Source organism: Perca flavescens, chromosome 6 (genome assembly GCF_004354835.1).
Source record: "Perca flavescens isolate YP-PL-M2 chromosome 6, PFLA_1.0, whole genome shotgun sequence".
NCBI lineage: Eukaryota > Metazoa > Chordata > Actinopteri > Perciformes > Percidae > Perca > Perca flavescens.
Window position 1 is genome coordinate 11,855,707 of NC_041336.1, and position 23,242 is coordinate 11,878,948.

Below are 23,242 nucleotides of genomic sequence, written 5' to 3' on the forward strand. Positions count from 1 at the left end.
CTATACATTTATTTTTTTGACTTTTTTCCCAACATACTATAATATGACTTTTCTGTGATTTTTTCAACATACTATACCATGACTTTTTTTCAGTAATACTATACTATAACTTTTTTTTAAACATACTATAAAATGACTTTTTTTTCAACATACTACACTATGACCTTTATAGGACTTTTATTAAATATTATACAATGACTTTTTTTTCGACATACTATTACTTTTTTATGACTTTTTTCCACATACTATACTACGACTTTTTTCCGACATACTATACTATGACTTTTTCATGACTTTTTTTGACATACTATATTTTGACTTTTTCAAGACTTTTTCCGACATACTATACCATGACTTTTTTCAACATACTATACTATGACTTTTTTCGACATACTATACTATTACTATTATATGACTTTTTTTAGACATACTGTACTATGATTTTTTTACATACTATACTATGACTTTTTTTGACATCCTCTACTATGACTTTTTATGACTTTTTTGTAACATACTTGACTTTTTTAAATTTTATGGCATACTGTACTATGACTTTTCATGATTTTTTAATGACATACTATGACTTTTTATGACATACCATAATATGACTTTTTACTGACTTTTTTCCGACATACTGTACTATGACTATTTTTTAACTTTTTTTGACATGCTATACATTTATTTTTTTGACTTTTTTCCCAACATACTATAATATGACTTTTCTGTGACTTTTTTTCAACATACTATGCCATGACTTTTTTTCAGTAATACTATACTATAACTTTTTTTAACATACTATAAAATGACTTTTTTTTCAACATATGACCTTTATAGGACTTTTATTAAATATTATACGACTTTTTTTCGACATACTATTACTTTTTTATGACTTTTTTCCACATACTATACTACGACTTTTTTCCGACATACTACACTATGACTTTTTCATGACTTTTTTTGACATACTATATTTTGACTTTTTCAAGACTTTTTCCGACATACTATACCATGACTTTTTTCAACATACTATACTAAGACTTTTTTTCCAACATCCTATACTATTACTATTATATGACTTTTTTTAGACATACTGTACTATGATTTTTCCACATACTATACTACTTGACTTTTTTAAATTTTATGGCATACTGTACTATGACTTTTCATGATTTTTTAATGACATACTATGACTTTTTATGACATACCATAATATGATTTTTTATCACATTTTTAAGACATACTGTACTATGACTATTTTACGACATACAATACTATGACTTTTTTGGGACTTTTCTATGACATTCTATAATTAGAATTTTTATTGCATACTATACTATGAATTTTTCACATTTTTATGGCATACTATACTACTATGACTTTTTAATACTATCAATTTTTTTACAATTTTATGTCATACTATAGGTTACTAAGACTTTTAATGACATACTACACTGACTTTATCACATTTGTATGACATACTATACTATAACTTAAAAAAAAACAACATTTGTATGACATACTGTGCTGACTTTTTAATGACATACAATACTATGACTTGTGTTGCATATTTTACTATGACATTGTTTTATGACATGTATGACTAATATACTATGCCATTTTTATGGTAGACTACATATTGTCTGTTTTATGACTTTTGACTTTACTGATCCCAGAGTAAAATAAGCTTTCTGTGTTCCAAAGTGTCTTATTTTGTTCTGGAAAATCTTCACAATAAAAGAAAAACAAGATTTCCATTTATATTATTTTTTATTTCAGAATATTCACACATTGAATGATGAAATCAAACAACACAGTATCCTGTATGCTCAAATAATTGTTTTATTCAGATAAATATGCTTTAAATACGAGAACAGGCAAACCAAATCATATAAAATGATAAACACGAAATATTACCGATATTAACAGGGAGTCATTGCAGCTGATTTGTATTCACAGTACTGTGCTTCTTGTTTTGTTCACACTTACTGCCAGACGTAATTAATGCGGCTTTCAAACCGTCAACAGAGCGCTCCTCCCGACCCTCAGCTAAAAAAGCAAGACCGTCTTGCCACAGAAGCTGTTGTCACCCTGCAGCCTAAATATTACGCATTTTGACCACCAACCGATGCACAGCTGATGTTGCACAAGTGTGGTTATTACAGCATCATATGTAGGCCTATAGGACCTGTGAGTATTCATCGCACTGTGACTTGAGTGTGAAATATGATCTGTTTGACAGCTGCTGCGGCAAATGCACAATGAGGACAGGCGTGCGTCCGTCCGTCCGGAGCTCCGGCTGTGCTTTGGTAGCCTACTGAATAAAGAGCTACACATGCGTCTGCTTTTCCCAGCAATACGGAGCGTTGTTGTGGACGGTAATTTCTGAGCAGATAAAGAAGGCATTATTATTTCTAACGGACACCCGTCTTTATATTTAATTTTTTTCTTCCACTAGGCTAAACCGAAGATAGGACAGGGCTTCTCTTGTGTTGCTGCTGCCTGAGGCTTGGTATCTCAGTGAGGGGATGCGGGGTCTTTAACCTGCTAGAAGCTCAGGTCTGGACACGCAACGAGGCAAACGCCCATCATATTTGTGCCTATGTGCTGTTGTAATGTACGACGTAAACATCACAGGCATCAGTAAGGCTTTGAAGGGAACAGGATTGTCCTTTAACGCTTTGCTGGAAGCTGCACACATAATTTGCATAGGAGTTTATTTTGGGGAAACAGCTTCAACTGCCGGCGCAGTCTTTCCCCCACCTACTAATCCATTTTATCTGTCTGCAAGGATTTTGGACCATATCTTTTTTTGTGCTTCAGGACTAAATTGTTGCTTATTCAGGCCTGGATGAAGACAGACTAGGACTTCTTTGGCGCACTGAATTGGTGCGTTGATAGCTCCGGTTCTCGTCTGCTTGGTTGCTACTCTTGGTCAGATAGACGGTCATTTCAATTTGTGAGCTATATGCTACAGTGCTGTCGGTATTAACACAAACATATTTAAGCAAGTTATATATTTAAATATGTGAAAATATTTAAATATTTAGAACTTTATGGTCTAAAGTGCCAGCTGCGCCATTTGGTAAGTTTTTCTCGATGCAGTTAGCTTTCAAATGTACTTTAAATTTGAGAATCTTTGAGTGTAGCTTTAATGGTTGAGAACTATTGGTCAAATCTAAAGATAATTACTATCATAATTACCCTTTAAGTCGGACAAACTTCTTATTTTTTTCTCCTGAAGCCTTATGAGAGTTTTCTGTTCCTTTGGATGCACCTGTGCACTTTTGGAGAGGTCCATTTGGATCCATAGCTCTCTCTTTGCCTGGTTAGATTCTACGCAGATGAAAATATTTTTCTTCCAGTTTTTATGGTCAAGTCCACAAGAAAATGGTCTCTTTGACTCATAAATACCACCAATGGACTATTGTAGCTTCCCAAAGATGCTCCAGGGCTTGGCAAACGCACAAAAGGCAGTAGAAAGCGCATGAGAGTTCAGCTGCGCACTAACTGACAATTGCTCTTCAGTATCAACTGTATGACTACTGGATGGACCAAAATAAGTTGAAACTATAGGGGTGGGACATTATGTATTTGAGGAGTGGGCTTTACTCTTTTATGTCATTGGCATGTCATTTTAAAATGTCAATTTGGAGCTTGATGATATTTGGGGACAAATGGGCAATGTCTGGGTTTTAGGGGCCCTCTGGGCTCTTTAGAATTAGTTTAGTCCAATTTGATCACCCCTACATATTCAACATACATGGAAGTGTCCTTTTTTGCAGGGATTGCTGGGAAGAAGAAGGAGGCTGTCGAGGTTGTGACTTTGAAGAGGAAGGCATAGCCATAGACACTGTCAAAAGGTAAGAAATCCTCTCTTCTGCTGTGGCCAATGGTGCCCAATGTTGGCTGGACGGCAGATGGAGACTATATACTTCACATTTAGACAGAGAAAGTGATGTTTTGAGGTATTTTGGTGTCATTGCTGTGTGATAGAGCAGGGTGGGTCAGGGCATTATGGTGTGCATTAACAAGGAAATATGGAGGCACGGCTAGGGGGAGCCATAGCTGGGCAGGGAGGCAGCTGTCTGGCCCTGACATGTTAAGAGAGGGAATGTATTGCTTGTTTTAGTACTCACGAACGGAAGAACTCCGTAAAATACTACATTGTTTTATGTTAGTTTACATTTATATAGTTATTGTTTGAACTGCAGTATCCTCAAGGGTGTACACTTCCTTAGAAAAGTGTCCCAACTGCACCACAGGCTGTAGTATGTAGAGAGAGAGCAAACTGTCAATATAACATGAAGAATTGACAGAAAATCAATCAAATAAGTCATGAAAACGTAAACTATGTACTTTAGGTACAATCTCAATAGAATATAACATGTAAATGTGGAATAGCCTAGCATTGCTGCAATCATAGAAAACATTCAAGATGGCCACTCCACCGCAGAGAAACAGGTGAGAGCAGCCTGTCACTTCCTGATTAGACAGACAGAGCTGCTTTACCAACACAGTCAAATCTTTCTTCCCAACAATGACTAAAACTAAATTTCTTATAGTTAGTTTCTGCGTAGATGTACAGTAATGCAGAAGTTGAGTCACTGTGCCACAACTTTAGGCCAAGACTCTGACTGAGATGTGGGTGTGCTGTGCTTTCCTTTTTCTTTAAAGGCCATGCTGCTATGGAGTGATTGGTCAACCCACAAAGAGCTGTTTTAGTTCTCACTTATTGACCCTTAATTCATATTTGCATTAAAATATGAAATCAATATGATTATACATCAATCCTTGTCTTCAGATCGATTAAACAATGGCACAAATTAATCTCACTCGTTAAGACATGTATTTAAAGGTGAAGAGTCAATTTAGAGATTTTTTAATTGGACAAAGGCTTAATTGCCTGCTGCAGATTAAAATACATCTGCAGGAAGCTGCCAGATTTACCAAGAGCATCCAATTTGTGACAAATATAGCTCAGATTATGCATTACTTCGAAACCATACCAACATAAAATTTAAGATTTTTTTCAGACCTAATATTTGTCAAAAAACTGTAATTAACCCTTTGATTACCTGCATCTCCTCTTGCGGATTGCTGTATTATGTTGAGACCTGGAGTGTTTTCTGTTGCCGAACATCCTCTGTGAAAACAAGGACAAAAAAAAATAGAAATATAATGCATTTTGAATGTAATTGTTTATTATTTAGTAGCTATCAAGTACAACTATGAGGCAAATAACTCTTTCTCTGCAGTCATAATAGGAAAATGCCACCCAAAAAAATTTCTGCCGAAATTTCTCGGCAGGGCAGATGGCTTTCAGCTCAAATGCTGATGGATGTGATGCAAACAATTATAAAATGTGGCGACGAAGTGACATTTAACAATCATCTACTGTAGATTTCTTCTAATTTTACAAGATTTTTCAAGTGTAAATTACACCAGTATTTAAATAAAGTGAAACATTTGCTCATGTTTTTTATTGAATTTGTTCATTTAAACACATTATCTACAGTTAATCTGAAGCTAAAGGGTTAAATCCTGCTCCTGAGCGTCACTGCTTTTAGTCCACAGTGATGGTGCTGAAATCAGATGGTGGATATTATGGGTTTCTTTGTCGTCATTGGTAAATCACCGCCCCCTCTGGTGGACACGGGTATTTTATTTAATTTTCAAAAGGGACGAAATCAAAACGGAAACACACACACCATCCTGTTTATTACAGTGTGTTTGATCTTGCGCAACCTTGTGGCCCTGAGCTGTGTGGGTCCCCAGTGTTGTAATCTCATATTGGTATGTGTCTGTAGTACCAGAGCACGCATGCCGAGCCATAACTGACTTAGATCCAAGGTGTAGTGGAAGCTAACAGGATGCTTCACACAAACACTTTTCCTTCCTTTTCTTTTGCCAGTGCTATGAGTCCATGAACCATTTTTAGCTCTGTGGCTGCTCATATTAGGCTTGTGTTTGTGGGAAAACACCCCTGTATACTGTAATCCTGTTTATAAAAACACAAGTATCAGATGTCAACAGAGCTTTTACTGCTCCCTCTAGTAGCCTTCAGCAGTCAGTCAGCTCACACAGATTTTACTTACTAATCTAAATCCTGCCCCTAAAGTAGCTTGAAATCATATATTTTGTAAAGTAATGCGTTATGTGATAAACAACAGCTCAGGCAGCCATCGCACATTAGTTTTCCCATTGTACTGCAGCTCTCTGTCACGCCCATTAGCTGCTGCTATGGCGTCTCTACATGCCTTCCCACATTTAGCTCGCTGCTGCTGAGGAGCTATCAGCTCGGTCCATAGAAACACACAGAAAGCAGAATGGTGCTGAAAGGCTCGAGTGCCATACAGAAGCAGAGAGGCTGTTAACTCCTTCACTGCTGAAAACTTCAGCCAGCAAGAGACAAAAATCAGCTCACTTCCTGGTTCACAGAGGCAGAATGAATCAGAATCAGTCCTATGCAACTTCTGTTTGAAATGTCTGAATTGCGTCTCGTGTCTGAATCTCTGTTTGTCTCTTGTTTCACAAATCATCCTGATTAAAACCAGAGTCCCTTTCCTCACCGTAGCATCTCCAGGAGGAGGTTACTGTGTGAGCTTGAAGATAAGACATTTGATGTAAGAAGCTACAACTCTTCTCCAACACTTAAACGGCAGATTCATTTCAACATCACAGGTCTATCATGGGGGAATATTCTGTGAAACTGCCATTAAAAAAAATGCTTGTGGCTGTCAAAGCATTCAGAAAACAAGTCAGGCTGAAAGGAATGAAATAATCAAATTAGATTGATTGGATCGATTAGCCGGTGTAGAGCTGAACTGAATATACATTTCTCTGTGTAAAGAGTGTCGGCACAATGTAAATGTTGTTGTTATTATTATTATTATTATTATTATTATTATTATTATTATTATTATCATCATCATCATCATCATCGGTTTTGCTTGTAGGCTTTACGTTGATTTATTGAGCAGCTGATAAGTGATTTAACTGATTTTGAGCTGTCAAGCTTTTAGAAGATAACATACTTTTTTCACCTTTTTTTAATATTGCGTTTTTGTTCAACAGGCTTTTTTTAAGGCAAATATTGGGTGGATGTGAAAAATGTTGCTTAAAAAACAGGGATCAGGGAAGCAAATTAGTTTTTCCCCCGGATGGCCAAGTCATGTCCCGCCCTACTCTGCCTCTGATTGGCTAGTACTCATTGGTGGAATGCCCTTTTAATACTACACTTGAAACTGAAAGTTTTGCGAGTAGTAAGATATGTCATGTAAACAAACAGAGTGCCTTATTTTGATAAATGTAAATGTGGCTGCAGCATCCTAAAGACCATCAGTTTTAGTAAACTCTTTCTCTCTTTGTCACAGACGTCCACATCTGCACACAGTGACCATAATACCTGCGCCGCCTGGACATCATGATGGACGAGGAGATCATTGAGGACCGGGCCAAGCTGAAGCAGGGCCTGGTGAAAGTGCTCCAGTGTGTGGCCACCATCTCCTCAGCAGCAGCTGTGGTCAACCCCATTTTTGGCGTGGCCGGTTCCCTGATCCGGGTGGTGCTGCACCAGATTGATGACGAGGACATCCGCACCCTGAAGCGCGAGTTCGGCTCGGTCAACCGGGCGCTGGACGAGCTCTCTCAGCTGAATCGCAACACGCTGGTACAGATCAAGAAAGAAACGCTGGATGGGCAGTACTGTCGCGTGGAGGAGAACCTGAAGAACCAGTTCAGAAAGTTCATGGAGATGGTAGAGGCACGGCCGGAGCACCGCGAGCGTAAGAAGGACGACTTCGAGGAGAGCTATTCCAATGACTTGGGAGACCAGAATCTGCACACACTCTATGATGGCGTGGTGGGTAAACCCAAGCTCTTCAGCAGACCCATCCTGGAGGTGTACCTGAAGCACTCGCAAGGCGACCGCCGCACCATGGAGCGACTCTGCACACGCCTCACCTACCTGTTCTGCATCGGCCTCATCGCACTCATGGGCTACGCCGCCGTCATCGGAGATGACGAGGAGGGTCTGAGCGAGGAGTGGGCCGAGAAGATGGAGCATGTGCAAGAGAAGATGCAGGAGGCTCTTTCCAGGTGCAAATGAAGAAGCAGAAGCCTGAAGAAGAGCTTTTTTTCTCCACTGCTGCTTTTCTCTTAAAGTCAGGACACACATGTCCACATTCCCTCTGTAACTCCTTTCCTCTTTCCCTTAGCTTCTTTTCTCCTTATAAGCACTTTGTGAACATCTACAGTCACTGCATGAAAGCCCAGTGATAATGAGTAACAATATGGCTCATTCTTTTCAATTCAATTCTCCATTTGTCCAAACTTCGGTCACAGAGTCACAGGCATGTTATGTTCTGTCCAAGATGAGGTAAAAGACAACTCAATAAGGTCTATCAGTATTTTGTATTGGCTTCACAACCCAATTGGCTCAAATTCACAGATTAATTTGTTCAATTACGTGATGAATCTGGATAAGACTGCAGTGGTTTCAAATGAGACTGAGCACTTTGAGATAAATCAGCTATGGGAGCATTACAATTAATCACAAATATACTTTGAAAGCTACATTTTGAGCAATGTAAGGACATTACATGCTATAAGTCATCTGGGTTTAACATAAATGTACCCAACTTCAGTTTGTGATATTGCAATGAATTGTGCCCATTTTGCACTTTTGGAAAAAATTCGCCACTTATTGTAGTTACAATACAAGTAAATCAGTTGGTTGGAACGAGCAACTGGCCTGTGTAAAACCTCAACATGCAATTTTATGCCATTGATGTAATAACTGCTATGAGACAGACTTTGTTTGCCAACAGAGGGAGTTATCAGTTGAGCTATAACTATAATCTATGATATAAAAAAGCAAACCAAAACAAGAACCAAACATCCTAAAGTTTCTAGAGCTATGAATGTAACTACAGACATACAATAAGCATTATCATACTGCAATGTGCAAATTAACAAAAACAAATGCCGCATACAGTATATTATATGTTGCTCATGCATGGGCTTCATGATACACTATGCATACTTGTTGCTGTCGAGCACTAAATGTAATTTGACACTAATTTCAGGTGCTGCTGTACCAAGTTCTTTATTTTTGAACATTTGCAGTTAATTGAAAACACTTAACAGCACACATACAATTTGTTGTAACACTACATCTGGCAAAAACTCTTCACCACAGAAGGTTACACTAAATATAACTTGCCATTTATGAGGTCAAATTAAACAAATTGCGATGTGTGCTTCCATTTTCACTCGCCAGAATTGTTTTAAGTTTATACACAACTGAAGAATTTGACTTGTGCAACTCTGCCACTCTTTTTTATTTTCTATTATATGTGCAGGAGGAGCACCAAGTATGGTTGTAATATAAAGGTAACATTACCAATGGGTTTCTTTGGTGTACAGCCATTTAGAGCCTATAAAAACATTTAATATCCATTATTTGAGGGTTGCTTTTTTACACTTGGGCATCAGCATCAAGGTTTTTTAGTTCTAATATACTCCCTCATCTGACCAACAGTGCCTAAATGTGCCAATAGTTTGTATTATGTTTTTTTGAGGGTTTTTGTCTTAATCATTAAGGTATTTTATTGTTTAAGGCATTATGTTTGAATGGTCTACATGCTGCAGTTCAGATTTGAAACTTAATGTTTTTAAAGGTGTCTTTTTTTGTGCTTGTTTTAGCAAACTTGTGGTATCAGTTAGTATGTGGGTTTGGATTGCTGCATCAGGACCGTTCAGAGACAGCAGAGTAGTAGTAGACAAAACATGGATCACAAAACATTTTACACAGTTCTAGCCCATTTTACTCTCATGCTTTCAGCACATAACTCTGTCCTAAACTGGTTTATAGTTCTGTGGCATTGTGCCATATCTCTTATTGTTACAACAGATTCAGAATACGCTACATAAATATAGTCAAAATGCTGTCAATATGGAGGAATATTATATAAACCTCATAAGGCTTTTAAAAAAATGCCATATATGTGAATATGTTGCCTTTTTGTTATGAATCGTTGATGCCTAGTTGTATATGTACCACTATAAATAAACATGAGTGAATAAATACGGACATGGAGTTGTCAATTATTTAAGACTGGCCCGCACAGAGGTCTGACTTCAACTTTTGGGATGAATCTGGAAGTCGTCAGTCGCCGACTTCACTAATGCACAAATCACTGCAGCCAGGTTCCAAAATGTGGAAAGTCAAACAGAATGGAGGGTATTGGTGTAGCAGATTAATGCCCACTGTTATAGAATCACATGTTCAACTATTGCAAATGAGGGTAACGTTTCGGTGTCCATATACTTTTGGCCATATAGTGTATTTAGCTATAACAGAAGTTCTAATGTATCTTCTTGAAAACACAAAGCAATTGTCATTAATACATTGCAAGTATAGGTAGAAAATCAACATAAATATATTATATATATTTTATTACATGTATGTACAAAATAAATAAGTATGGTGGAATAAAAGACAATATTGTATGTGCTGTCTTTCCCTCAGACTTCCCCTTAGTCGAATAATGGTCACCCTCTACTGCCAAACAGGCTCTAATGTTAAATAACAAAAAGAATAGAAAACCAAGAGAAATCTAGAGCAGTGAAATGAAAGTGAATAACATGTTTGTTTAGTTTTGTGGTAGGTGTTTGCTTTTGGGGTGATTCTTTTGGTTTCAAATTCTTATCAGTCACTCTCAATGTTATGTTTGTTGTTTGATTCTTTGGATATTTTGTTCAATCATAGCAGAGCAAATGTAATTCCATTTACAGCAGAATAATTGTGTTAAAAAGCAGCTTTATCTAGAAAAATCAGACACATGAAACATCAAGGAAGTTGTTTTCCACAGTTTTACAAAGTCGTAAATATTTGGTTGCTGCTTGTTCCAATAACATACTGTTACGCCCATTTTATTACATGATAGTTAGTAGTCAGACGGTAAAATATTAAAACCCAAGACAACTTGTTATTTTTATGACAAATAAAATATTAAATTGAAATATTAAAGGGTTGTGTATATTATATTATTTGTCAAGAAAATCTATTTGGTATCTTTGGAAAATAAGAGATCTTTATGCAAATGTAAATAATTTAGCATTTGAAAAATGTTCTCGGAGGAAAGGCTCAGGAGGCCAGTAAGGGCTGTAAAGGTGCAATGTACTGGTTGGTACAGCAGAGGGCGTGAGTACTTCACTTGCTTCAACATTACACCTGTTCTCACGGAACTCCCCGGGGGCCCAAAGGACTGAAGCATCACATCTGCGTCTTCCCAAACTGACGGGCTATGAAATACTTCCTTATTAGGGCCCAAACAGATCTGTTACATGACCTGCGCGAAGCCAATCCAAATTAATTTAGAGGATCAAAAGATTTTACCTAAGGTGAAGTAAAATGGGCTCATGGCCTAGGTTAATAACTGTGGTATGGCCCTCATGCATCCTTTTCCAGCAGAACAGGTTTGACTAACAGCTCAGAGTTGGGGAACCGAAACAGGAAAATGTGCATTGCAGGCGTTGGAAATGCAGATTACTGAGACACAAAGATTTGTGGTTCTTACCTGCCCCGCAGACTGAATGATGACTGTCTTAGAGCCACCGACGCACGTCGTCCATCATGTGATGGAGCTCGTTTTTTCTCTCCATGACAGGAGCTCGTTTAGGAGAATCCATTTCCAGCTGGACAAAATAAATCTGTATTATTTCTAAATTTCAAATACAATTATTGGGCATGAAACAAATATAAATATTCATACATGGCGTTAAGCTCGACCCGCTTTGGAGGAGAAACGATTTGCGTAAGGATTTTTTATTTTTGGTGAGGGAGGTTCAGCTTGGGAGCTCACAGGGCGCGTCGTGTGCGCGCAGATGAGGATGTCAGGTTTAATTTGATCACCATAAAGTCCTCTGACTGATTAAAACACTTTATTCGGTGTTCTTTTCGATTTTAAACGCACGTTTTAACCTGATTTATTTGTGACAAATCGGAGTGGATGAATACTGTGCGGTTGAAAACACATTCGCTCCCTGCACATTCATATCTCCATCAATAGGATATAATAGATTATTATTACAAATCCCATATCACACATCTGTGTATGTACACATGATATGAGATGTGGTAAAAATAAAAAAATAAAAGCTGATGATGGTGATTACATGAAGTTAGCGCATACAGACACTAAAAAAAAGACAAAAACGCAACAATAGTTTCCTGATCGTCTTACCTCAAGTTTGGATCCTTTCACATTCAACAACAGCTGAAAAGCAGAATGATTAGGAGACATTTGCATCAAGGGCGCAAAAAAACTCCCAGGAAACCATCTGTCGAAATTATGTTGGAAATGATAAACAGCAAAACATATTTAAAAGCAGCTCCGTTTTGCTGAGAAGAGACTGAATCGTCCTTTCGTGGTGATATGAAGACTGAGAAGAAAATGGAACCGAGCACATTTCACCTCTTGCAGTTTGCGCTCTGTCTGTCTGTCTGTCTGTCTGTCTGTCTGTCTGTCTCTCTGTCTGTCCTTCTCTCTCTCTCTCTCTCCCTCTCACGCTCTCCTTATCTCTCTCTCCTTTGCAGATATTGAGTGCGCATTTTATCTTTCTCTCTGGATCCTGCTTTTGGACCCCTCCTCAGCTCCCCAGTGGATGAGATAACCGTGGGAATTTTCTCAAACTTAAAAAGGAAAAATAAAACTTGTTTGCAGCTGTCGGAGCTCATCAGCCGTGAAGGAGCACCAAAGTCCTTTCAGTCAGGTAAAGAAAAGCACCGCTGTTATTACAGGAATGTGATGCTGTCCTTATCTTCCATCAGAAGGGGTAAAAATGCTATTAGGTGTGTCCGATGCTCTCAGGGGGATTTGTGCGTAAAAAAAGCCTGCCGTTGCGCATTTCTTTTGGGTGCGCATGACAGTTAAACATGGTGCAGTTTGGGCACATGACAAACAATTTTTAATTTAAGGATGGTTTTGTTCACACACCATTTGGTTTTCAGATATTTGCCCTTCTTTATTATAAATATAGAAAACAGCAGTCAGATGCAAATAAACAAAACTAATGTCGATGTTAATATGTCGAGTAGATGGGTGACGTAGCATCTGTGGTCCATCCACAGAAAAACATCCGAACAGAGAAAAAGGTAATTTATGTATGTCAGATTGCAAGCGAGGATGAAAGGGGATTTTTAAACATGGTTTGGCCTTGGTCTGTTCTGACATGAGTCATATGCAGACCCAAGGGCATTTGTGTCATTTTCTCATCCCAAGTAATCTCGGGGCCCCCATTTTGTTTAGATGACATCATTACCTCCATCCTTTTGGGTAGGGAGGTTTTTCTGAATATAATCTTCAGGTCACAGCTGACAGGGTCAAGGTAAAGATTCTTACTTTAAAGCCTGCATTTGAGCCGTACATTATTTACCTTCACATGTATTGCCTGTTAACAGAAAATAGTTCCATTCATTTTTTGCTAGAGGTATTCTAGGGCAGCAACCAACAAGTCGTTTGTTTTGTCTATGAAATGTTAAAAAAAGAAGTGAAAATACCCTTTATAAGTTAGTAGTTTGTCTGCTTCAAATGTCTTGGTTTGTCCGACCAACATTCCTAAATGTAAATATATTTATGTAATATATACATATAAATATATTTTTGTATTGTCACACACAAGACAATGAAAAGCAGAAAATCCTCACATTGGAGAAGCAGCAAGCAGAGGTGTTTTGGCATTTCTGCTTGAAAAATGACTCAAAGATTCTTCAATTATCAAAATAGATGCAGATCAATTGTCTGCCGATTGATCGACCAATTGTTTCAGCTCTGGAATATCCAGATAACGGTTCACCGATATATTCTATAACCTTAAAGGAGAAAGCTTATTCATGTTAATACTAGTGAGTTTTATGAAAAAAAAGGAACAGAGGTCAAGATTCTTTGAAAAGCATTTAGCTTCTATTCTCTTTAGTAATTAGCTATGTTAAGTTGCTCTGCAACACAAATATCGTATTCCTTTTTGCCCTTTTATCTAAACTTTGCATTTTGCTTGTGAAATAGAGGCCAGAAGATGTATTAATTATTCAAATGAAACCATCTGAGATGTCATGAATAAACAGAATAAAGTCTTTGATCCCTTTTGCCACTTCACTTCTTCTTTCTCCAGAAGGTTTATTTATATCTGACTCCAGATTGTGTCCCTCTGTCTCTCAGAACATGAGCACTTCATTGGAGAGGGCTGTGGCCCAGAAGAAGGAGGCCATCGAGGCAGTGATGGATATGTTTGAGAAGGGGGCCGAGGTGTTGGCCAGCGCTGTGGGCGAGCTCTTCCCCCTGTGTGAGGCCGCCGCCCCGGTTCTCCGCCTGGCCTTAGACAACGTCCACAGCAAAGAGGTCTTCTACGTTAAAGAGCAGTTCCTGACGGTGAGGAACAAGCTTGACGTGCTCTCCACGCAACTGGAAGACATTGACAGCGAGATCAAGAAGGGGAGACTGGATTCCCAGTACTTCTCAGTGGAGGAGAACATTAGGAACCAGTTTCGGAAGTATATGGACATCTTGGAGGCAAAACAGCAGTTCAGGGAGGTCAAGACCAGACTTTTTGTGGAGCACTTTGCCAAAACTGGAGGAGAGAAGAACCTATTTGTGCTGTATGATGCTCTGATGGGAACGAACAGCTTTGGAGAGTCAGTTTTAGAGGTGGTCGAAAGGTAAACCGTTATATTTCATCACATTTACGTTTCTGGATTCACTGCAAATTTTATTTATTGCTTCTGTGCAGGTTTTTGACACCATTATCACTGCAGTTCCTCGGTATTGGAGCACCAGATAAACTCCTTCCTCTGTTTTGCAGGTATGTAGCGAGGAACCGTCGTCTCCTTGAAGATTTCTGTGTCCGGATGAAGGAGCTCTTCTGTTTGGGCCTGATTGCTCTGCTGGGCCACTGTGCCTTAACCCAGGGCCAAGATGAAGAAGACGACAAAATCCTAGAGTGGAGCAGCAAAATTGAAGAAGTTGAGTCCAGGATGAAGACAACCATCGAGTCCTGTATCGCTGCCTTCCCGGAGCAAGCAAAATTAGACGCCAAGCACCTCCTGCAAGAGAAAGAAGAAGAGAATCTGCAAGACACAACTCAGCAGCTTCTGGAGTTCTTGGTGAAAAAGTATGATTGGGTCAGCTGGTCAGTGCGCCTAATCAACCATTCAGGGAGCACATACCGGAACTGGCGAGCAGGGGAGCACTTTCACCACGTGGCGGGACAGAACTGGTTCGAGGTGCTGCAGGTAAACAACATCAACCTGGTGGTGTCGTACAGCACTAAACCGCAGCCGGTGCCTCGCGACTGCATCCGGCAGGTGATGGAGGGCCAGGGGAAGAAGGGAAACGCCCCGGTGGTGGTGGAGGTGTTGGAGAAGCAGCTGTGCGGGTTTGTTGTTCACGCCGTTAGTCGCCACAAGGAGTCTGCAGCCGCGTGGAGCTTTCCGGAAGACTGTCACTACTGGGAGAGACACAAGAATGTGTCAGTGTGTGTGCACTCGGAGTAAAGGTGATACGGGTTCCAGATTTTAGGATGTTACCGCAGAGGGGTGTACTTCAATTGAGATACTGTAGATGTATCTTGCTTGTCCAGAGAATATCAGTATGTAAGTTTACCTTAAATGAAAATAATGAACCACAAAAACTGGGGATGCACCAATCCAATAGGCTTGATGGGTGAATGTTCAGCACCACAACAATCCCATGTGCACAATTTTACCTTATTCATAAATTTTTCACTCTAGATACCTAAATAGCATTCTTACAGCACTCGCTTTCTGTTCTGCTCCTTCATTTTTTTGGGCTGAGCTTATGCAACTACATACATCGTAACTCGTAGATTCCACTTACAGTTAAGAATTAATGTACAGTCAGTGGAGAAATAATCTGATCCTTTACTTACTAAACAGGTCAATACAACAATGTAAGAATAGTCCATTACAAGTAAAAGTCCTGCCTTCAAAATCTTCGTAAGTACAGAAGTATTATATCAGCAACATTTTAAACTGACCCGATGTCTGCAAATATTCTATATGACATTATTAGATTGTTACAATTGAATATATGCAAAGCATTTTACTGTTGTAGCATTTTACTGTTTTTTGGGAGAGGAGTGAAGAAAATACAAAGTTTTGCTACACAAATTTGTAATAATTGTTTCTTCAAAACCTTTATTTACTGGATAATTGTACCTCTTTGAGTCTCTTTGGTTGAACAGCTAACAACTACAGACATCTAAAACATGACCCAGGGCCATAGACACTGCTTGTCTGTAAAGGGTCACAAGACAAGCCAAAAAGGTTGGGAGCCACTGCTTTAATCTTGAGCATTACAATGTGTTTTATAAGCTTATATCATTTTTTTTTTAAATACAGTTATATCCTCACGTTACTTGATTTGTACATGCAAGAATGGCTACCATCAGATCCATGCAGTGAGGTATAAGTGTTTTAAATTGGGGGGGAAAGCAGCACTGGTCAATACCTTAATTTCCATATCGAGAAAAAGTCCGATTGGTGCATCCCTATCAGAAACATTGTATTTCAGATCGTTTGTTTAAATTATTTTATCACAAATGCACTTTTATTAGCATTCTGGGTTGTGTGAACTTGGTATACATGTAGATATTGGATTTACAGTCATATGATGTAAATGTGTTTTATGTTGTAGCTCTTTCAATATTAACTGCTTGCATAAGTGTATCTTTTTATTTGTAATGTATGAGTTACTAACCACTTTGTTTATAACTATAAGACACCTTATAAGACTAACACTGTATAATGGGACATATCTTGTGCTTTTACCTCAGCTGCATACAGTACTAATCCAGTCTCCCATGAGAAATGGCTTCTGCACCTACAGCTCTAAAGAGATGGTTTTGCTGAGGCTGCATCTACCGAGCTGTGCTCCCATTTTGTCTCTGCTCAGCAGGCTGGCCTACATAACTCTGACGGGGGGACAGAGGCCACTTTTTCAGGCGTGAAAAACAAGAAGCTTGGAGTTTGGCACTGGAGATGCGACAATGTGCCTTGTGTTTTAAACAGATTCAAACCCCCCGAACCAAAACAACCAAACCTCAGTGCTTACCAAGTGCTGTGCCTATAATTATGTAATGGATTAGCAGTGATTTCGTCTGTAAGATTCTTTATTTGTGCATTTTATTTTTGTAACGTTCGGTGATAAAACCACTGTGTTGTTTTACATTTCCCAGCCAAATTTGATGCATTTTTTTATGACTTATGTATGGTTTTCTGTCTATGTGTGAGGGATTTTTCTTAGTTACCTCCACGAAGGAGGTTATGTTTTCTGAATAATCTCAAAAATGAGTTCCCCGACTACAGCTTCTTTCTTCAAAGAAATAAAATCAATGCATGATCAATGTTCATCATAATCTTTATGCTTTATGACAATTAATGACCAAGTACAAATAGTTAATGGATGTGTAAACAAGTATAATCTAATATAGGTCTCTCTTTTCTTGTACAAATGTGATTTACGCAGCACTGTTCACATCTGTGCCCATTAAAACCAGGCAGTGCACCCTCAGCAACAGGCACTCCGACTAATTTAATTGATATTTACACATAAGTCAGCATTTCCTGACTGCAGCTCTGGTTTGATAGTCTATGAATAACCTTTGGCTGAGCTAATATTCTGTAGACGAGCAGCAAAGTGCTTGGCTTAGCAGGATGGTATCAGTCATAATGCTCGGTGAAGGTGCAGAGCGGTTAGAGACGGCCATCATTTCATATCTCAGTGGATCTGGAGGATTCTTTAGCCTCTTGTAAATCCAGCCTGTCAGAATCCATCAAGTGCTTTCTGTAATATACAAGGCAGTACAGGAAAAGTGCACTGTGTTGAATCATCTGAGAGGTTTCTGTGTCTGCGGTGGAAAATAGCTGCTGGTGGGAAGATGAGGTTGTTATGGGGATAAAAGGTGTCCAAATAACCAATTTTAAGCCAAAATTATCAATTAGATTATTGACTGATAGCCTGGCTCTGTCTAAAGATAACAAATACGCCTACCAGCACTTCTAAAAGCTCAGCATATCATCATGATGCATTTAGTTTGTTTATTATAACCCCTCAAAAAAAAACTCTAATTGTCCTTTTTACACATTAATTTCAGAAAGATATTAAACAAATTAAATGTTAATTGAGGTGCTGATGGACTGATTTTTATTACATTCGGACAGAGCCAGACTAGCTATATTTTGCCCCATTTAATTCAATTCAATTTTATTTATAGTATCAAATCATAACAGAGTTATCTCGAGACACTTTACAGATAGAGTGGGTCTAGACCACACTATAATTTACAAAGCCCCAACAATTACAGTCTTTATGCCAAGCTAAGCTGATCGGCTGCTGGTAGTACAGTATATAGCTTCATATTTAGCATACAGATATGAGAGTTTTTTCATCTTCCTCTCAATAAGAAAGCAAATTGCACAAACTATTGGTTAGCTTAAGCTATGTTGGCAGGTGTATTTCTGAACTGGATAGAGCTAGGCTAGCTGTTTTCCACTGCTTGCAGTCTTTATGCTAAGCTAAGCTAAGCTAAGCTAATCGTTTCCTGACTCCAGCGCTGCACTTAACAGACATTAATGGTATCAATCTTGTCATTTAACTCTCTAAAAGAAAGGTCCTTGAAATGTTGACCTATTCCTTTATTTTAAGGGTGTTTACATCCATAGGTGAACAGTGTAGAAATTGTAACTTTGTTGTAACCCCTGGAACTGTATTAAAGTTTAACTCTGATGTAAACAACATAAAAACATCCTTATTTTCTAAAACTCTTGACACTCGTCATTGTATCATTCTAAATCAAATATGCTGGAGTACAAAACCAAAACAAAATGCGTCACTGTCCAACTACTTATGGACTTAACACGCAACACTGCACCTGCTACCTTGTTGGCACAAAGCCTTTTTATAATTAGAATTCCCAGACAGGTGACTAACACTCTTTATCACCTTTGAGTTGTATCAGTACTTTAATCCTACGTTGAAAAAACAGAAAATGTGGAGCAGACAGAGAGATGGGTGTGCCAGACAACAGTTCCGTCTTCAAACACACCATAGTTGCAACACAACAAACAAAACCGGAAAACTCACTGCAACAATAGGCCAGTTCATCTACTATGATCGGTTTATGGTTTATCTAAATAAATCTCATCCTAATCTCTTCACTTTTATTTAATCCAATGTGATGGATGGATTTAGATGCTAATTTCTACATTTCTACCAGGAGTGTTAAGTATTTCCAAGGTTTTTCCTCCTGGGTAGACATAAAGAGCAGCAGCTGCCTGTACTGTAAGCCACTGGATTCATTAGTGGTCGTGTGGGCTATGCCTAGGTAACAACTATTGATCCAAGAGGCTCTTCCCCTGCATAAAAGGCTTTGGCTGTGGTAGCCCGTCAATCCTGACTGTCATTATGGGAAGACTAAAGCATCCGTTTACTGACAAGATCGACTGCATCCATCTCGTGCCGCAGGAGCCAGCGATAGCTTGTCTTGTGGTTGAGGGAAGGTTAAAGTTAGGTTTTTTTCAGATGAAAGAGTGAGATCTGGTGAGCAAATGGTACCAGAGGTAGTTTGCAGACAGAGGGCGCTATCATCATACAGATCTAAAAGGCAATCATGTTTTTAAGAAAACCAAGAAATCATCTGTCAGGCTGTTGCTATGGGCCATCTTGATACACAAAGTGTGCATTGCTTTTGGGGCGGTTTCATGTTTTGGTTCATTCATTTAGAGTTAAAAGATCTAAGTCACTCTCACATTGGAGCTACTATACATAGTTAAAGTGCAAGTGGTCGCAGTGTCATATGAGAGTGTTGATCACAGATTTTTACCATGTACTAGTCTAGAAAAGTTAAAAGAAAGCAGGTACAGATGTTTCCCTTTTTTCTGCTGGGACTGGATAAATAAGGCTACTTTTACAGAGGAAGTATGACACAGAAAGCAAAAGCCGTCATGATGTAATTCTGGATATAATAAACTGATTACATCCCTGCAAGAAAACAAACTACTTTCAGTTCACAAAACCGTTTTCCAGCATTTCTAAACTCTCTCGCCTTTCCATCAAGCCAAGATAGAAAGCCAATATCAATATTTCATAAACAAATGAAAGACTGGATGGAGGCTAGCATCAGAGTGGCCCTGGAGGGGAGAGTCGATCAATGGTAGGATAGCTCTGTTCGCTGCTGTCTGCCAATCCACAGACCCACACAGGATAATGCTATTACCCATCAGTCCGAGTGGACCATCGACCAGCCGGCTGCTGTTTGAGTGGACTAATCCAATAAAAAGCATTAAAACATTTGTTCAGTGACACGCTGAGCCCAGAACTCAGGACTGACGATCCCACCTGGCTGATGGTTTTAGACATAGAGGCAGGGGGGAAGAGTAAAAGAGTACATTTACTCAAGTACTGTACTTGAGTACAATTTGTGGTACTTGTACTTTACTTGAGTATTTGAGTAGTTACTTCTCCACTACACTTCAGAGGGAAATATTGTACTTTTTACTCAACTATTTATCTTCTAACTTAAGTTAGTTACTTTGCAGATTCTAATTAATAATACACATTATGATCAACAGATAAAGTATGATGTATTATTACTGATAATGATAAGACTTGATTAATTCCTTGCTGAAAATTCACAAGCTACATAGCAATATACAATAAAATAGTAAAAATATATCTCCACTTTTACCAGCTGCAGCATTGAAGTAATGCACATACTCATGCATTAATAATTATAACCAATAATATTATATATATTATTCTGAAATGGGCCATTTCAGGCAATTTAGTTAATTAAACTGGCAACTATGAGCCACTATTAGCTTCTGTGCATTTTTGGCCAGGATTATAAACGGAGTTGCTTGCAGCTAACTAGCATACTATGGATTAACTTAGAAGCTGTATATCTCAAGAAAAATGTATCAGATGAGGGCTTTCAGTTTTCAAATAAAAATATTCTCAGTCTCTAAAATCAAAAACAGGACAGAAAGTTGTGGTGCCTATACTGACTAGTTTGTTGAAAAAAATTACTGTTTCACCTTTGGAGATGCGTTCAGAAGTACAAAGCTGAAGTCTTCCAATATGGCCGCCACATGGTCAGACATTATAGAAAGAGTGTGTTGTTGCTGCTTCACCTGTCAACTGGTGTTCAGGTAACCAACATGTGGTCCTTCCTGAGGGTGTTTCACAGAAGATTAAACAAAAAAGTCTTTGTTATACACAAACAAGATGGCTGAACCTTTGTCAATTATCCAATGAGAATTAAGCACATAGAGGGCCAGCCCTTAAAGGATGCAGCACACCTAAACACAGACATGCTTCAAACTAAAAGCACACAACAAAATGTTACACAAACACACAGAAGTATCACAGAAGTATATATCATAAAAATTACGTTTCTAAAATTCTAATTTTGATTTTTACCTATAGGTTGTAAATATGATCCTTATTTGCTAGTATTAGACTCTTCCATATGGTCACATATCATATGGTCACATATCATATGACATGGTCCCATATCATATGCATATTACCTACTTTTATTTACTATCACAATTGGTGTAGATGCAGGTTTGTATATGTGTTGCCTGAATACAATTCAAACAGGGTTAAAGCTGAATTCTGTAAATGTATACACATTCCAGTGGTGGAATGTAACTAAGTGCATTTACTCAAGTACCGTACTTAAGTACAATTTTGAGGTACTGTTAATTTACTTAAATATTTCCATTTTATGTTACTTTATATTATTGTGTTTTTTACACCGCTACCTTTATTTGATCACTTTAGTTAGTTTTTTTGAAAATTTAGATTGTGAATACAAAATAAAAATAAGTTATGATTTATGATATATTGTTATAGATTACTGTAAGCTATACTGAGTAGTCTGGTCTTTGCCAGCTTCAACAGTAAAGTGATGCTTACATATAATAAATATAACTTTTGTGAAATGCATAATGAGCTTTTTTTTTGGTGGCTTTTACTTCTGGTGCTTCAAGATGCTAATACTTTTGTAATGTTTACTTAAGTAACATGTTGGAATGCATCCAGTCATGCATTCATCATTAGTATTGTGTTTGTAAAGTTGTGTCAACTCATTGTTGGTACAGATTTCAGCGTTAACAGCAGTTTTACCTGCTGTATATATCTGTAGAGGACCGACATGTGTCTGAATGCAGCTGGAATGTCTGAAGAATCCATTGTAAATCTTTTAAGTGGAAATCCACCAGGTGGTAAACACGTGTCTTGGCCTTCTGCAGCGCCTCGAAATTTCCCTCATGTTTTCCAACACTTCCCTTTCTCCTCCGATGCCATGTTTGTCTGGCTTCCCTCTTCAAGGCCTCATGTTGCTCAACTCAAACCCCCAGTGCTGTTGTAGTCTAACCCCCCCCACCCCAACACACACAAAGTCAGATTCCTCTCTCCCTCATTTGCAGCAGGTTGTCGACCCCGTCAGCATTGAAGAATCTCACATTATTAATCTGTGTTCTTGTTCACCCTGACCTTCACTTACCACACTCTCTGTTTCTGCTGCTAACCCATCTGTCTCTCCTCATTTGTAGTCCAGCAGCTCTTTACTTGTCTGTCTGTCTTCTCTCATTCTGGCATTGTTTCTTAAACAGGTAAGATAAAAGCCATCTAAAATCCTCTATGTTCTGCAAAAAAAACAAAAAAACATATTTTAGTGATCTGGGAATAATAAGTAAACGTTGCCAGACGGTCATTATTTTACTGGTTCCATCTGGCAACTGAAAGCAGGAATGCTTCAATATTTTAAAACAAACTTCATTAGGTAAGAAAAAAACAAACACTTTCTTTGGTTTCATCAGTAGGCTAAAAGAAGCAAATAAGCTAGGTGAGTCTGGTTGTGCAACACAGATAGGGGAGGTGACGTTGTGGATAAAGACCCCGAGGGAGTGGGAGGTGAATAAGTAAAAGCGTGAGAAAGAGGAAATGAAAGAGAGGAGAACCAGGAAATGCCACGTCACAAAGAGGCATTGCCTTCAGTTAATCCCTCACAGTCTGCATCAAATCCTCATGAGAACATCAACAAATACAGAGGATCAGATGCAGGAGCGGACTAAATGATTTAAAGGCGCAAGGCAAATACCAACATGGCCCCCCCTCGATGATGCGTCTTCCTCTTAAAAAGAAAAGACTAATTA

General features: G+C 38.5%; 1 protein-coding gene and 2 long non-coding RNA genes across 4 annotated transcripts; 1 reads left to right on the plus strand and 2 right to left on the minus strand.

Moving 5' to 3' along the window:
- Positions 1-1,918: 1,918 nt before the first annotated feature.
- LOC114557789 (uncharacterized) lies at positions 1,919-12,499 on the minus strand. The gene is made up of 4 exons (XR_003692840.1): positions 12,249-12,499; positions 11,583-11,700; positions 5,076-5,143; positions 1,919-4,263 (listed from the first exon to the last, which is right to left on the minus strand). It is a non-coding gene; the product is annotated as an uncharacterized LOC114557789 (long non-coding RNA).
- On the plus strand, positions 3,773-10,093 carry rpz (rapunzel). 2 transcript variants are annotated; one of them, XM_028581442.1, is made up of 3 exons: positions 3,811-3,860; positions 6,555-6,623; positions 7,374-10,093. In XM_028581442.1, exon 3 carries the CDS (start codon positions 7,424-7,426, stop codon positions 8,105-8,107), a length of 684 nt encoding a protein of 227 aa, XP_028437243.1. In that variant the 5' UTR covers positions 3,811-3,860; positions 6,555-6,623; positions 7,374-7,423; the 3' UTR covers positions 8,108-10,093. The 2 variants fall into 2 exon arrangements, with proteins under 2 accessions (XP_028437242.1, XP_028437243.1); XM_028581441.1 differs by lacking the exon at positions 6,555-6,623 and having other exon boundaries at positions 3,773-3,859; positions 7,372-10,093.
- A 1,405-nt stretch (positions 12,500-13,904) lies between the features above and the next one.
- On the minus strand, positions 13,905-21,306 carry LOC114557395 (uncharacterized). Its single transcript, XR_003692793.1, has 3 exons — positions 21,116-21,306; positions 15,227-15,507; positions 13,905-15,103 (listed from the first exon to the last, which is right to left on the minus strand). It is a non-coding gene; the product is annotated as an uncharacterized LOC114557395 (long non-coding RNA).
- Between the last annotated feature and the right edge of the window lie 1,936 nt (positions 21,307-23,242).